The 14279-nt window shown below is 43.3% G+C and overlaps 1 protein-coding gene across 1 annotated transcript in view; it reads left to right on the top strand.

Annotated features, from left to right (window-relative positions):
• The window catches only part of PIK3CD (phosphatidylinositol-4,5-bisphosphate 3-kinase catalytic subunit delta), a 122818-nt gene extending 108643 nt beyond the window's left edge, over positions 1-14175 (top strand). Inside the window, exons 19-23 of the mRNA XM_082274508.1 lie at positions 1813-1980; positions 4488-4611; positions 7431-7576; positions 7803-7935; positions 12961-14175. Coding sequence (XP_082130634.1) covers positions 1813-1980; positions 4488-4611; positions 7431-7576; positions 7803-7935; positions 12961-13098 — 709 coding nt within the window. The 3' untranslated portion in view covers positions 13099-14175. The remainder of the gene's footprint in view (positions 1-1812; positions 1981-4487; positions 4612-7430; positions 7577-7802; positions 7936-12960) is intronic.
• The last annotated feature ends 104 nt before the right edge of the window (positions 14176-14279 follow it).

Genomic DNA, 14279 nt, shown 5'->3' with positions numbered 1-14279 from the left:
AGTATAGGATGCACTCAATACTTGGTCGGGGCTCCTTTTGCATGAATTACTGCATCAATGCGGCGTGGCATGGAGGCGATCAGCTTGCGGCACTGCTGAGGTGTTATGGAAGCCCAGGTTGCTTTGATAGCGGCCTTCAGCTCATCTGCATTGTGGGGTCTGGCATCTCATCTTCCTCTTCACAATACCCCACAGATTCTCTATGGGGTTTAGGGTCAGATCAGTTTGCTGGCCAATCAAGCACAGTGATACCATGATCATGTGACCAGGTATTGGTAACTTTGGCAGTGTGGGTGGTGCCAAATCCTGCTGGAAAATGAAATCAGCATCTCCATAAAGCTGGTCAGCAGAGGGAAGCATGAAGTGCACTAGAACAGGGGTGTCAAACTCAATTTAATTGTGGGCCGTATCAGCACTATGATTGCCCTCAAAAGGTCCAGTTGTATCTGTAAGACTAGATGTCCAGAGCATCCCCTACCTTTACATAAGATGTCAAGAGCCTCTCCATCAGAAATTGAGTCCCCCGCCCTCTCTTACATTACAGTTGCACCCCCCCCCCCTCCCACCTTATCTTGTGCTGCTAGGAAGAATCTGTAAGCATTGCTGGAAAGCAAAAAGTACACAGGGTCTGGAGGAGAACCAGAGGAGGGCTGGAGCTCTCCTGCAGCTGCAAGAGAGAGGTGCAAGGTTCACATAAAATGGCCTGGAGGGCTGGATTCGGCCCGCGGGCCTTGTGTTTGACACGTGTGCTCTAGAATTTCCTGCTAGAGGGCTGCGCTGACTTTGCACTTGATAAAATACAGTGGACCAACACCAGCAGATGACATGGCGCCCCAAATCATCACTGACTGTGCAAAAGAGTGGAGAGGCACAGAATCCAAGTTGCATGAGGTCCAGTGTGAAGTTTCCACAGTCAGTGATGATTTATTTTTTATTTTTATTTTTTTATTGGTCTGTAAAATTGTAATTTTCTGAGATACTGAATTTTGGGTTTTCTCCATAATCAGCTTTTTGCCATAATCCTCAAAATTCAAAGCAAGAAATGCTTGGAATCTATCACTCTGTGTGTAACGTGTATGTATGTACATATATATGTGTGTGTGTATGTATATATATATATATATATATATATATATATATATATATATATGTATATGTGTGTGCGTATGTGTGTGTATATATATATGTATATGTGTGCGTGTGTGTGTGTGTGTGTGTATAGAGATAGATAGATAGATATATATATAACATTATATAGATATATATATAACATTATATATATATATATATATATATATATATATATATATATATATATATATATATATATATATATATATATATATATATATATATATATATATATATAATGTTTCACATTTTGAATTGAATTACTGAAATAAATAACTTTTTGATGATATTCTAATTTTATGAGATGCACCTTTTATATATTTATTATTATTTTTTTTTGTTCTTTAGAACTTTTTAAAGCATTGCATTCTAATGCCACGGCCCTTCACACTGTCTGTGTAGCTGTCTGCCCATACCTCTGATACGGGGGCCAGTGCATTTGTAACCTGTTACACCCTGAATATGGGTATTACAATTTTACAAATGGTGAACCTATCCTTTAACCTACAGTAACTGTGTTTGCTGGAAAGCATTAGTAGCTTACTGCTTGTTTTTTAAATTTTTGCCTGTAATTTCTCCAAGATTTGGTGTAGTATCCCTAGAAGTCGGAGCAGAAACTTTACAGCATGAGAGAGGGCAGACAGCAACATCTCTATTGACTGCCTGCTTTTGTCTGTACAGGGTCACACCTTACGGCTGCCTTTCGACAGGAGACAAGACCGGTCTGATTGAAGTCGTCATGCGTTCTGATACGATCGCCAACATCCAGCGTAACAAGAGTAACATGGCGGCTACTGCGGCCTTCAACAAGGATGCACTTCTGAACTGGTTAAAGAGCAAGAATCCAGGGTGAGTGATTGGTCTACCAGAAACCCTCCTGCTGCTGTTGGGAATCCGGCTGGCAATGCATTCTGGGGACTCTCCTTTATTAACCACTTTACGACCGCCCACCGCAGATATACTGCGGCAGGCAGCCGTTCCTGGGGCAAAGTGACATAGGTATACGTCACTCGCTCTCAGGAGGCTAGGGGGCTTTCGCCAAAGCTCATCACCGGGGAAGCCGATGCGTGTGTCAGGCGGCTCCGATTGTCGCCTGACACCTGTGAGCGCTCCCCGCTGAGAGAGAATGGTTAGCTGTTGTAAACGCAGCTGACCATTCTTTTCCCTGCAATGATCATAGAACCCATGTGAACCTTCTATATAGGATCACATGTCTCTATGGTCATTTTCAGAAGCCCCGCCCCCCACTGTTAGAATCACTCCCCTAGGCTCACATTTAACCCCTTGATCACCCCTTCCCTGCCAGTGTCATTATTACAGTAACAGTGCATATTTTTAGCACTGATTACTGTAGTAATATAACTGGTCCCCCCAAGAATGTCAGTTAGGGGTCCGATCTGTCCACCACAATGTCGCAGTCCCGCTAAAAATCGCAGATCGCCACCATTACTATTAAAAAAAAAAACAAAAAAAAACATTAGAAAATGACACAAATCTTTCTCATAGTTTGTAGACGCGATAACTTTTGTGCAAACCAATCAAAATACGCTTATTGTGATTTTTTTTTTTTTTTTACCAAAAATATGTAGCAGAAAACAAATTGGCCTAAAATTTAAAAAAAATTTTTTTGAGAATGTCACATAGCAGAATGTGAAAAATATTGTTTTTTTTTTTTTTTTTTTTATAGTGCAAAAAAAAAAAAATCGCAGATGTGATCAAATATCCACCAAAAGAAAGCTCTATTTGTGGGGAAAAAAAGGACATCAATTTTATTTGGGTACATCGTCGCACGACCGCGCAATTGTCCGTTAAAGTAACGCAGTGCCGAATCGCAAAACAGGGCCTGGTCATTAAGGGGGTAGACCCTTCCGGTCTTAAAGTGGTTAAAGGAGCACTACTGTTTACTATGTCATTTTAATGTTCATTTTTTTTTTTTTTTTTGATCTGCGATTTTACGATTTAAATTTTTTGCACTATTAACAAAAAAAGACGACAATTTTGAAAAAAAAAAAAATGTGTGTGTGTGTGTATGTATATGTATATATATATATATATATATATATATATTTTTTTATATATATATATATATATATATATATATATTTGTCACATTCTGTTATAGGACATTCTCAAAAAAAAATCAAAATTTAACATTTTAGGCCAATTTGTTTTCTGCTACATATATTTGGTAATTTTCGGTTTGCACAAAAAAGTTATCGCGTCTACTAACTACGGGAAAGATTTATGTCATTTTTTTTTTTTTTTTTTTTTTTTTAAGCCTGCAGCCAAAATTGGCAGAACTCTGTTTAAAGTCAGAAATTCCCCCTGCTGCAGTAATTTGGCTCACATAGCCTAATACGTGGAATGTTGCACCCTCAAAAAAATGTTTTAGTTTATTCCCCTGGCAACAACAGGGTATAGAGATGCAGTGTTTTATTACAAAACAGGGACTGTGTGATTAGAGAACATGTAGAACCTTCAAGTGGGCATTTATTTAAAACCGTGCTCGGAGTGGCTTTTTGGAATATCTGCAGAACAGAAGCGAGTAAGGATCTGTAATAAACTTTTTTTCTATATTAAAAATGGTGTATGTCCTCGCGCTTATGGTATATAAATAAATAAGTGAATAAATATGTGAAAAAAAATGTGTAAAAAGCCGATTTTTAAATATAGCTGCTGCCTTTAATATAATGTGTAATCCATGATTTTCCGCGCTGCTATGTAATAATGTTGAATACATTTTTGCACAATCAATGCTCAGATTGCATATAAACAATAAATACTAAATATGCCAAAGATCCTAGTCAAAAATAAATACATAGGTATAAATAATATATCAAAAACACGGAATAAATAAATGTCCTTTAGTACAAAGTAGAAAAAAAGTGCTGTAGTGCTCCACTTCTTAGACTAAGGTGCTGGTGCTCCCCATGTGGTTCCCTACTTACCACAAATAGAAGAGAGTAAAGCGGTGGGTGTCGTATACACTTTTCTTGGTGCTAATGATCCTCATGGAGACAGCCTTTTTCATATATGTATGTTGGGAAAGAATCCTTGCATATAGGTGCCGATATTCCTACAGGCCCTCATAAAGACAGGATGCCATCCATGGTGAAGTAAGTATAAACAGCGTTTATTTAATCCAATACATAGAACTACTTACAAACCTAGATGGATAGGATCTGTAATAAATGTTTTTTCTATATTGTTTGCAATGTATAAAATGTATCTGATGGGGATTATGTGCATCCAAATAAACAGGGATTGCACCCTGCATCAGACATTTTCCCCATCACTTCTGCTACTTAGAGTCATTTCATTTTAGGTTCTTATGTTACTTTCCTGTTGCTTGTTAGGGATGCTCTGGAACAAGCCATTGAGGAGTTCACACTGTCATGTGCTGGCTACTGTGTAGCAACCTACGTCCTGGGCATTGGGGACCGTCACAGCGACAATATCATGATACGGGAAAGTGGACAGGTACGCCATTTTCCAGCCTTGGTAATTCTGGAGTCATTCATAGCGGTTTGTACTGCTTATTCCAGTATTTTCGTTCTAGATCAGCCTTTTTCATCCAGGGTGTCTTCAGGGGTGCCTTGGCAAAATACCTAGAAATTGCCCAAAGCTGTATACAAGTCAGTGGGGGGGTGGATCAACTCAAAAAATGTTCCACAAAGAGTGTGAACCTGTGGCTTTTTGTAACCTATAGGCAGGCTTGATCCCCCCCACTGTATAAAAAATAGGATGAAAAGGGGGAAATAAGTACAGAAAAATGTATTTCTCTACTATGCCTCCACTTCATGCGTGGGAACCAGCCTAACCTGACCCATATACTCAAAAAATGTTCCACAAAGAGCGTGGAAAAAAAAAAGGTTATAGGGTTGGCTTCACCAAATAGGCAGAGAGACCAATTGGGTTATTTCTGTCAATTTAATAATTATATTGAAATATATACAATTACAGTGAACATGCAGGTACTTGAGCATTAATGAAAGGATAGGAAAGTGACATAAAACACTGAAGACAAGACATTACACACGTGTACAAAAATTACAACAACCGGCCGGTGTAGATTGATATCAATTGTCTGGGGTAGATAAATTCCACAGCATTGGCTGCATAAATATTTATAATAAAAAAAAAAAAAAGAAGAAAGGGGTGCCTCGAGGTTGTGTGAAATTTTAAAGGGTGCCTTGACTGAAAAAAGGTTGAGGAACACTGACCTAGGGGACCTGTCCAACACACAGGCAGTGATCACTTTCTGTGCTGCACTATTAGATCTTAAAGATCAAAAGTTCTCCTAGAGTTTAAAAAAAGCTTTTCCTGGCCTAAAATGTAACTATAGTGAAGTGAAGGAACCTTGTGGTAGTCCTCTAATTGGTCCCTGTGGAGCCCTTTGGCTCCTTGGTTCAGGCTGTACAAGGAATTTGACAAGTCCGTATTAAACAATAACTAAAACCAAGAACAAAAATGTAATATATTGCAGCCTATCAGTCCTTAGATCTAGCTGCCATAACATTTTTTTTTTTTTTCTTTTCTTTTGACCAAGAACATTTTTAGCAAGTAGAAAAACTACTCGTTGGTCCTGCCAGAGATGCAGTTTCCTTGTCACTTCCTGTGAGCTGATCAGAAAGCAAAAATGACGTTATCCTCCTCCTGTAAGCTACTAATTTGCCCATCCCTGTGTAATGGAGATGTACAAATGCAGACATGTTTGAAGTCTGGCTTAGGTGACAACCATGGCTCCCTCTATAGATACAGTGGAGTGAATGTAGCCACCCAGGAATAGGAAGTGTTGTTTATAGGAATACCAGGTGAAGATCAAGGTAAAAAAAAAATAACAAATGTAGCCACCTTCTCTAAAGGCTGGTGAGTTTTTTTTTTTTTTTTTTTTTTTATAAATCTTTTTATTGATAGAAAACATAACCAAACTAAAATACAAAAAACAAAAACATGGGCAATCTGTCACGGTGTAATAAAATAGGTAGGTCCTGCGATTAAAAGGCTGGTAAGTTTAAGTATATTACATTTTTTTTTTCTTTTGGGTTTGAAAACTCTTTAGGCTGGGTTCACACTTGGTGCTTTTCCACTGCATGGAACGGATCGGTTGGCTCGGTTTGGCGCTTTTCCACTGCATGGTACCGCATGGTACGTGTTAGAACGGTTCGGTACGGTTTGGTACAGCGGCGCTTTTCCACTACATGGTACAGCTCGCTTAAACAGTACCACCTCGGTTGGGGTTTCAAGCGGGCCGTACCTATACCATATCCCACAATCCTTTGCATGCAGCCTTGATTGTTTGTCACTACTAGCCACTGATTGGTCAGAGAATTGTTGTAATCCCACCCACTTACTACTTTAGTGGAAAAGCAAACCGAGCCAAGTAGAGCCTATACAGTGCTGAAACGTGCCGACTCGTACCACGCAGTGGAAAAGTAAACTGTGCCAAGCAGTGCCGAGTGGAGCCGAGCTGGTACTTGCAGTGGAAAAGTGCCATTCCATTGGATGCGGCTCACAGCAGGGGTCCGGTGCGTCCCTGGTCTCCATTTCAGGGACAAATCAGGCCTGAATGTTTGCCTGAATTCAGACCTGAAAGGAGCCAAAGATGCATAGGACCCCTGTGCTATCCGCTCTGCAGCTGCCACATAGATGTGTGAACCAGCTCCATTGAGAGCTGGGCACACTCTCCTGTCATGTGACTTGGATGCGGGGAAACTCATCGCCAATTGGCACTAATGTGAACCCAGCTTTAAGCCTCATCCCCCACACAACACTAAAGCCAGGCCATAGATGGTTTGACTTTCTTTCCTGCAGCCATGGGTTGCAAGAAAGAAAATCACAAAGTCAGTGTTGATGGGGTAATCCCTCCCTTGGAGCTATCGTGTTCTCCCAGCAGGGGGGGGGGGGGGGTTCTGGCAAGGAAAACACACAGTGATTATTGCTAGCAGCTATAGCCACTGGCAATAATCGCATGAAAAACCCGACAGGCTGCTTGATCAATCAGCCTGCCTGTACCTCCTGAATCGGCCAAGATGCAAAAGGTCTATGGCCGGCTTAAGCCCCACACTATATCATTCAACTGTCAAATGGCAGAAATGTTCTGAATGACTTGGGTGGGGTATGGCCGGGAGCTTAGAGCATGGGAGCCGGGCAGCTATACAGGGATCAATGCGCTGCCTAACCCTGGTATGTCCAAGAGAAACATGGAAGGAGGGGAACGTGTGGTCACTTTAGACGCCACAAACAAAACGAATTGGTAAATTCCTGTTTCACTTCCATAATCTTTATTGTTTTTGCAGCTCTTTCACATAGATTTTGGCCACTTTCTGGGTAATTTTAAGAGCAAGTTTGGCTTTAACCGAGAGCGGGTTCCCTTCATCCTCACGTACGATTTTGTGCACGTCATTCAGCAAGGGAAGACCAGCAACAGCGAGAAGTTTGAGAGGTGAGAGGGAAGCCTGCTATCTCCCCTGACTTCTGTCTTCTTATCTCTAAAACATCCTTTCTTTAGCATCTTATTTTCCTCTTTTGAAGAAAAAGAAAGTAATGACGTTGCAGGATCTGTGGCTTTACAATCCAAAGTATATTTCTTCTCAATGTGCCAGACCCGCAGTGCCATTATTAGAAAGGTTTTAATCTGGTCATTGACGTCTTGTTTTCTGCTCATACAGGTTCCGAGAATACTGTGAAAAAGCCTACACAATCCTGCGATGCCACGGCACTCTCTTCCTTAATTTGTTTGCACTGATGAAAGCAGCCGGTCTGCCTGAGCTCACCTGTTCCAAGGACATCCAGTATCTCAAGGTAACACATTTTCCATTGTGCCGTGGCAGAGTTCCCAGCTGCCATGCTGCATGTCGATGTGTCACTGTAGGTTACATACACTTAGAAACAAATAACCTTATAGCTGGCATGGTAACCTACAGTGTGCAATAAAAGCGAAGTCCACATTGGTAGCAAGCTTTGTTACACCCACATTTAGGCTCCATGCATACTATCAACTAAAAAATGCCCGATGAAAAACGCTCATAATAGCATTTTTGTGCCAGCTTTTAGCAGCAGGTTTTCAGCAGGTTTTTTTTTGTTTTTTTTTTCCTGCTGGCAAATCGCTCCCAAAAACACTCCTACAAGCTGAAGCTTCAAAAACGCTTCTAGTTTGCATGGACATATAGGATAACACTGTTTGCTTCTAGAAGCAGAAAAAAAAATACTCAAAAGCTGCTGCTAGGAGGGTTTTTTAAGCTAGTGTGCATGGAGCATAAAGTTGTAATATAAAACCTGGTATAAAACACCATTCCCATTTTTTATTTTAAGTGGTTTAAAGACTTTTACCTATAGGTAAACCTATATTAAGGCTTACTTATAGGTGCTATAAATATCTCCTAAACTTGCACCGTTTAGGAGATCTTTACAGTGCATGCAGCTGATGACGTCATCGGAGCATGCGCTCTGAAGGAGCGGCCACCTGTACCTGTTTCTATGTTTGTGCAGTGGTGTGCTGGGGCTGGCACCTGGACCTGATTCCTGATTGACATCCATACCTGAGCGGTATTCCTCTCTTGGTTGCAGGAGTGAACAGGACAGAACATTTCGTGGCTTTTTCACACAGAAAAACACAGCTTACCTTAGTGCCCCTTAGTCCCTTAAGCAAAATGCAAACACAGAATGAACCTGTGGCAGAGGTACTCACTTTTCACTTTTAAGCCCAGTGGTTGGCAATTGCAAATAGCTGTATAAAGAGAAGAGAGATTTCCAACATGCAAAAAAAGACAATGAAAAACTTTCATTATTTATGGCCCTATTTAGCAAACTGCGGAGTGTTTTCTGTGGCCATCTGGTGGCCATAACTAGTACTGCACATCAACATTCTGAGTCCCTCACCAGAAACAAACATGGGGACATCGGCTGCCCCAACACTTCTCTGGCTGCATGCTTGTCTCAGTTCACTGACTCAGCAAGTAGTAAAGCGGGGATGAAGAATTGAGCCCAGAATTCATGTTTTGTCAAAAGTTAGCAGCTGCTCCCAAACATCAATTCAATTGTCTTTTGGATAGACAAAAAACAGTACTTCTGTTCAGCCATTCTTGTGGTTCACACACCTCCTCTGAACTGCACAGCCAGTAAGATGACTCCACTATTTCCTGGTCCAGCTCCTGTGTCACCCACCTTCTCATTGCATAATGAATCAACAGTGTGATGACAATTCATTGCCCTATGAGCGGGATGGGACTGGAGCCGATCCAGAAAGCTGTAAAGCAGGAAATAGGGGGGTCACTCGTCTGGCTGTGGAAATCACAAGACTGGCCAAATAAAAGCAGCAACCCTTTGACGGTTGTGTATTTCAGCAGTGCACTTTGGGCTTTACAAGGTAAGCTGTCATTTGGATAGAGGAAGGCCTGTGGATGTAGTCCATGCAGTCACACATTTCTGGGAGGGCTTCTATTCATGTCTTCCCGTGATCGCGCATTGGCAGGGATCTTTGATCGCCGTGCCCTTTGGACACAGCCAATCACAGATCGGGGTAAGGAGCCAAGCACAGCGGCTCTTTACCATGTAACCAGCTGTGTCCAACCACAGCTGATCACAGTGTAAACAGGATTTGATGGTTATCAGCATTCCTTTCCTCACGCTGACAGCTCGGAAGGAGAGGAGAGCTGATAAGTGGCAATCTACACGGGGACATCCGTACTGATGATCAGTGCAGCCACAACAGTCCCCATCAATGCTGCCAATCAGTGCTTCCTATCATTGTCAATTAGTGCAGCCTCATCAGTGCCCCTATCATTGCCCCCAATTAGTGCAGCCTCATCCGTGCCTCTATCATTGCCGCCAATTAGTGCAGCCTCATCAGTGCCCCTATCATTGCCGCCAATTACTGCAGCCTCCTCAGTGCCCCTATCATTGCCACCAATCAGTGCAGCTTTATCAGTGCCCCTATCATTGCCGCCAATCAGTGCCCTATCATTGCTGCCAATTAGTGCAGCCTCATCAGTGCCCCTATCATTGCCGCCAATTACTGCAGCCTCCTCAGTGCCCCTATCATTGCCACCAATCAGTGCAGCTTTATCAGTGCCCCTATCATTGCCGCCAATCAGTGCCCTATCATTGCTGCCAATTAGTGCAGCCTCATCAGTGCCCCTATCATTGCCGCCAATTAGTGCAGCCTCATCAGTGCCCCTATCATTGCCGCCAATTACTGCAGCCTCCTCAGTGCCCCTATCATTGCCATCAATCAGTGCAGCTTTATCAGTGCCCTATCATTGCTGCCAATTAGTGCAGCCTCATCGGTGCCCCTATCATTGCCGCCAATTAGTGCAGCCTCATCAGTGCCCCTATCATTGCCGCCAATTAGTGAAGCCTCGTCAGTGCCCCTATTATTGCCGCCAATTAGTGCAGCCTCATCAGTGAAGGAGAAAAATTACTTATTTATAAAATTTTATCACACAGAACTTTTTTTTTTTTTTCAACATTTTTGGTCTTTTTTTTCATTTGTTTAGGAAAAAAAAAAACCCCAGGGGTGATAATGCCACCAATAGAAAGCTCTATTTGTGTAAACAAAATAATAAAAATGTCACTTGGGTACAGTGTTGCATGACCGCGCAATTGTCATTCAAAGTGTGACAGCGCTGAAAGCTGAAAATTGGCCTGGGCAGGAAGGGGGTGAAAGTGGCGGGTAGGCAAGTGGGTTAAAGGGGTGCTGCAGGAAATTTGGGAGATCAGAACAACAAATCTGTATTTTTGTTCAGCATTCTGTCTTGTGGTCAGCGAGTAAGGTGACTCTACTATTTCCTTGTTCAGCTCCCGTGTCACCCACCTTCTCATTGGATAATGAATTAAGCGTGTAATGACAGTTCATTGCCCTGTGAGTGGAGTAGGCCTGGAGAGTCGATCCAGAAAGCTGTAAATCAGGAAATAGGGGGTCATCTGTCTGGGTGTGGGGATCACAAGACTGGCCAAACAAAAGCACCCATCCATGTGCTTAGGTTTTCCCCTGGAGTTCCTCTTTACATTTTACAGAGATGAGTATTCTAAAACCGCGCTGATCATAGATGTAAATGTCCGCTTAGTGATTTCATCACCTCTCTTTCATCAACGACTTTCTAACTTTGGGGGAAAAGTGATGATGAAACACTGAAATATTTCCGAGAGACGTTTAACGAGGCGCTATGGAAAATGAGGAAGACCAGAGTGAAAGCTGTACTGCTGCTCGGCCCTTCTTGTGATTCACACACCTTCTGCACTGTGCAGCGACTAGGATGACTCTACGATTTCCTGGTTCAGCTCCTGGGTCACCTGCCTTCTCATTGGATAATGAGTCAACAGTGTGATGACAGTTCATTGCCCTAACAGTGATGGTGAACCTTGGCACCCCAGATGTTTTGGAACTACATTTCCCATGATGCTCATGCACTCTGCAGTGTAGCTTAGCCTAATGGGAAATCTAGTTCCGAAACATCTGGGGTGCCAAGGTTCACCATCACTGCCCTAGGGATTGGATTGGAGAGTCGACCCAGAAAGCTGTAAAGCAGGAAATAGTGGGGTTACCAGTCTGGATGTGGGGATCACAAGACTGGCCGACCAAAAGCACCAATTCTTTGACAGTCGTGTGCTTTGGTTTTCCCCTGGAGTTCCACTTTACGTTTTACAGAGATGAATATTCTAGCACAGTGGTCCTCAACTCCGGTCCTCGGGGCCCACTAACAGGCTAGGTTTGCAAAATAACTAAATTACATCACAGGTGATCTCATTTGCTGCTCAGTGATTGCAGTATTCTAGTCTGCATCTCCCCAAGGTAATACTTAAAATCTGGCCTGTTAGTGGGCCCCGAGGACCGGAGTTGAGGACCACTGTTCTAGCATACACTGTATTGTCAAAAGTATTGGGACACCTGCCTTTACACACACATGAACTTTAATGGCATCCCAGTCTTAGTCCGTAGGGTTCAATATTGAGTTGGCCCACCCTTTGCAGCTATAACAGCTTCAACTCTTCTGGGAAGGCCGTCCACAAGGTTTAGGAGTGTGTCTATGGGAATGTTTGACCATTCTTCCAGAAGAGCATTTGTGAGGTCAGGCACTGATGTTGGAGGGAAGGCCTGGCTCGCAGTCTCCACTCTAATTCTTCCCAAAGGTGTTCTATCGGGTTGAGATCAGAACTCTGTACAGGCCAGTCAACTTCTTGCACCCCAAACTTGCTCACCCATGACTTTATGGACCTTGCTTTGTGCACTGGTCCAGATCATTTGGTGGAGGGGGGATTATGGTGTGGGGTAGTTTCTCAGGGGTTGGGCTTGGCCCCTTAGTTCCAGTGAAGGGAACTCTTAAGGCGTCAGCATACCAAGACATTTTGGACAATTTCATGCTCCCAACTCTGTGGGAACAGTTTGGGGATGGCCCCTTCCTGTTCCAACATGACTGCACACCATAGCACAAAGCAAGGTCTATAAAGACATGGATGAGCGAGTTTGGGGGGGAGGAACTTGACTGGCCTACACAAAGTCCTGACCTCAACCCGATAGAACACCTTTGGGATGAATTAGAGTGGAGACTGCGATCAGGCCGCCTTGTCCATATCAGTGCCTGACCTCACACGTACGCTTCTGGAAGAATGGTCAAACATTCCCATAGACACTCCTAAACCTTGTGGACAGCCTTCCCAGAAGAGTTGAAGCTGTTATAGCTGCAAAGGGTGGGCCAACTCAATATTGAACCCTACGGACTAAGACTGGGACGCCACTAAAGTTCATAAAGGCAGGCGCCCCAATACTTATGATAATCTAGTGTAAATTTCCGCTCAGTGATTTCATCCCTCTCTCTCTCTATCACACAGGACTCTCTAGCTTTGGGAAAAAGTGACGATGAAGCACTGAAACATTTCCGGGTGAAGTTTAACGAGGCGCTGCGGGAAAGCTGGAAGACCAAAGTGAACTGGTTTGCACACACTGTGTCCAAAGATAACAGACAGTAGGAGGGGGACGTGGCTATTGGCTGTATTTAATACAAGGAGCTCAGGCTCCCCATCCACCACTTGAAAAGCACTCAAAGGGGATCTCTCGATTGAAAACATTCTACATAGACGTTCCTCGTGAAATCCTCGGTCACTTTGAAAAGGGGAATCAATGGAGTCTACACAAGTCGAACTCTGGGAATAATCCTTACTGACACCAAGCATGGGCTCTGTATTGTCTCTAGAGGACCATAAATCATTTCAATGTTGTGCGGTCGGCCCCGGGGCCCGCTGTGTCCACCACAAAGCCACAAGCTGTCTTGGCATGCGAGCTTCGAACTACGGGGGAGCAAATTCCATCTGCCACATCGCATGTTGGCTGCTCTAGGTTTCTCTTTGCCGTTTAGAGGTCTCGGCTGTCGTAATGGACCATTGCTTATGACGCTGCCCTTGCTGTGGTGTATGCTGGGAGTTGTAGTCCATCAGCACTAGGTGTCTATGTCAAACTATCTATCATTGGATCAGGCCAAGGACTCCTCAGAGCTACTTGGTGTCTGATGTGGAGTTGGCACACATTGCACAGCCTTTATTTGTCTACATTTCAGCACTGGGACTGTTTTATTATTCCACCCTGAACTGATATCGCAGGGTTGGGTGGGCTCTGCTGCTTTCCCCTCACCTAACAGCGTCTTATGTCATGAGATTCCAGAGGCGAGATCTCCCAGCAATGGTTTGTGTCCCCACCATCTTGTCCCTCTGGCCCTGAGTGGAAGTGTAAATTTTGGTAGGGCAGGGGATCTCGCCAATCAGTACCCCCAAGAACTCTAAAAAAAGCAGGCATGTGATTCTCAACGTGCCGGCGAACACACAAACCATTTATTAGTTACTGAGCGGAGGAGGCCTTTAAGTCGGAGCTTGTTGCACTGTCGGTCAGTCTGGAGGACTCTGGGAATTCGGATCTTGCACTGATTCAATGTCCAAGGACCTGTCGTCGTTTTCTGCTTTTTAAATTGTCCAGACGAGAAGGCTTTTTAAGGAAGCATTGTTGCAATAAAGGATTCCCTGTGTAATTATGTTAATAAATGTTGTACACTGTGTGCGGATGGACTGATGGTTTGTGGGTTCGGTGGTAGAAAGTACGGAGGTGTGTTCGGATGGACTGATGGTTTGTGGGTTCGGTGGTAGAAAGGACGTAGGTGTGA

Source organism: Pelophylax lessonae (genome assembly GCF_965119305.1).
Source record: "Pelophylax lessonae genome assembly, chromosome: 12".
NCBI classification, from domain to species: Eukaryota; Metazoa; Chordata; class Amphibia; order Anura; family Ranidae; genus Pelophylax; species Pelophylax lessonae.
Note: the sequence above shows the minus strand (reverse complement) of the source record. Positions and strands in the feature narration are given on the sequence as shown.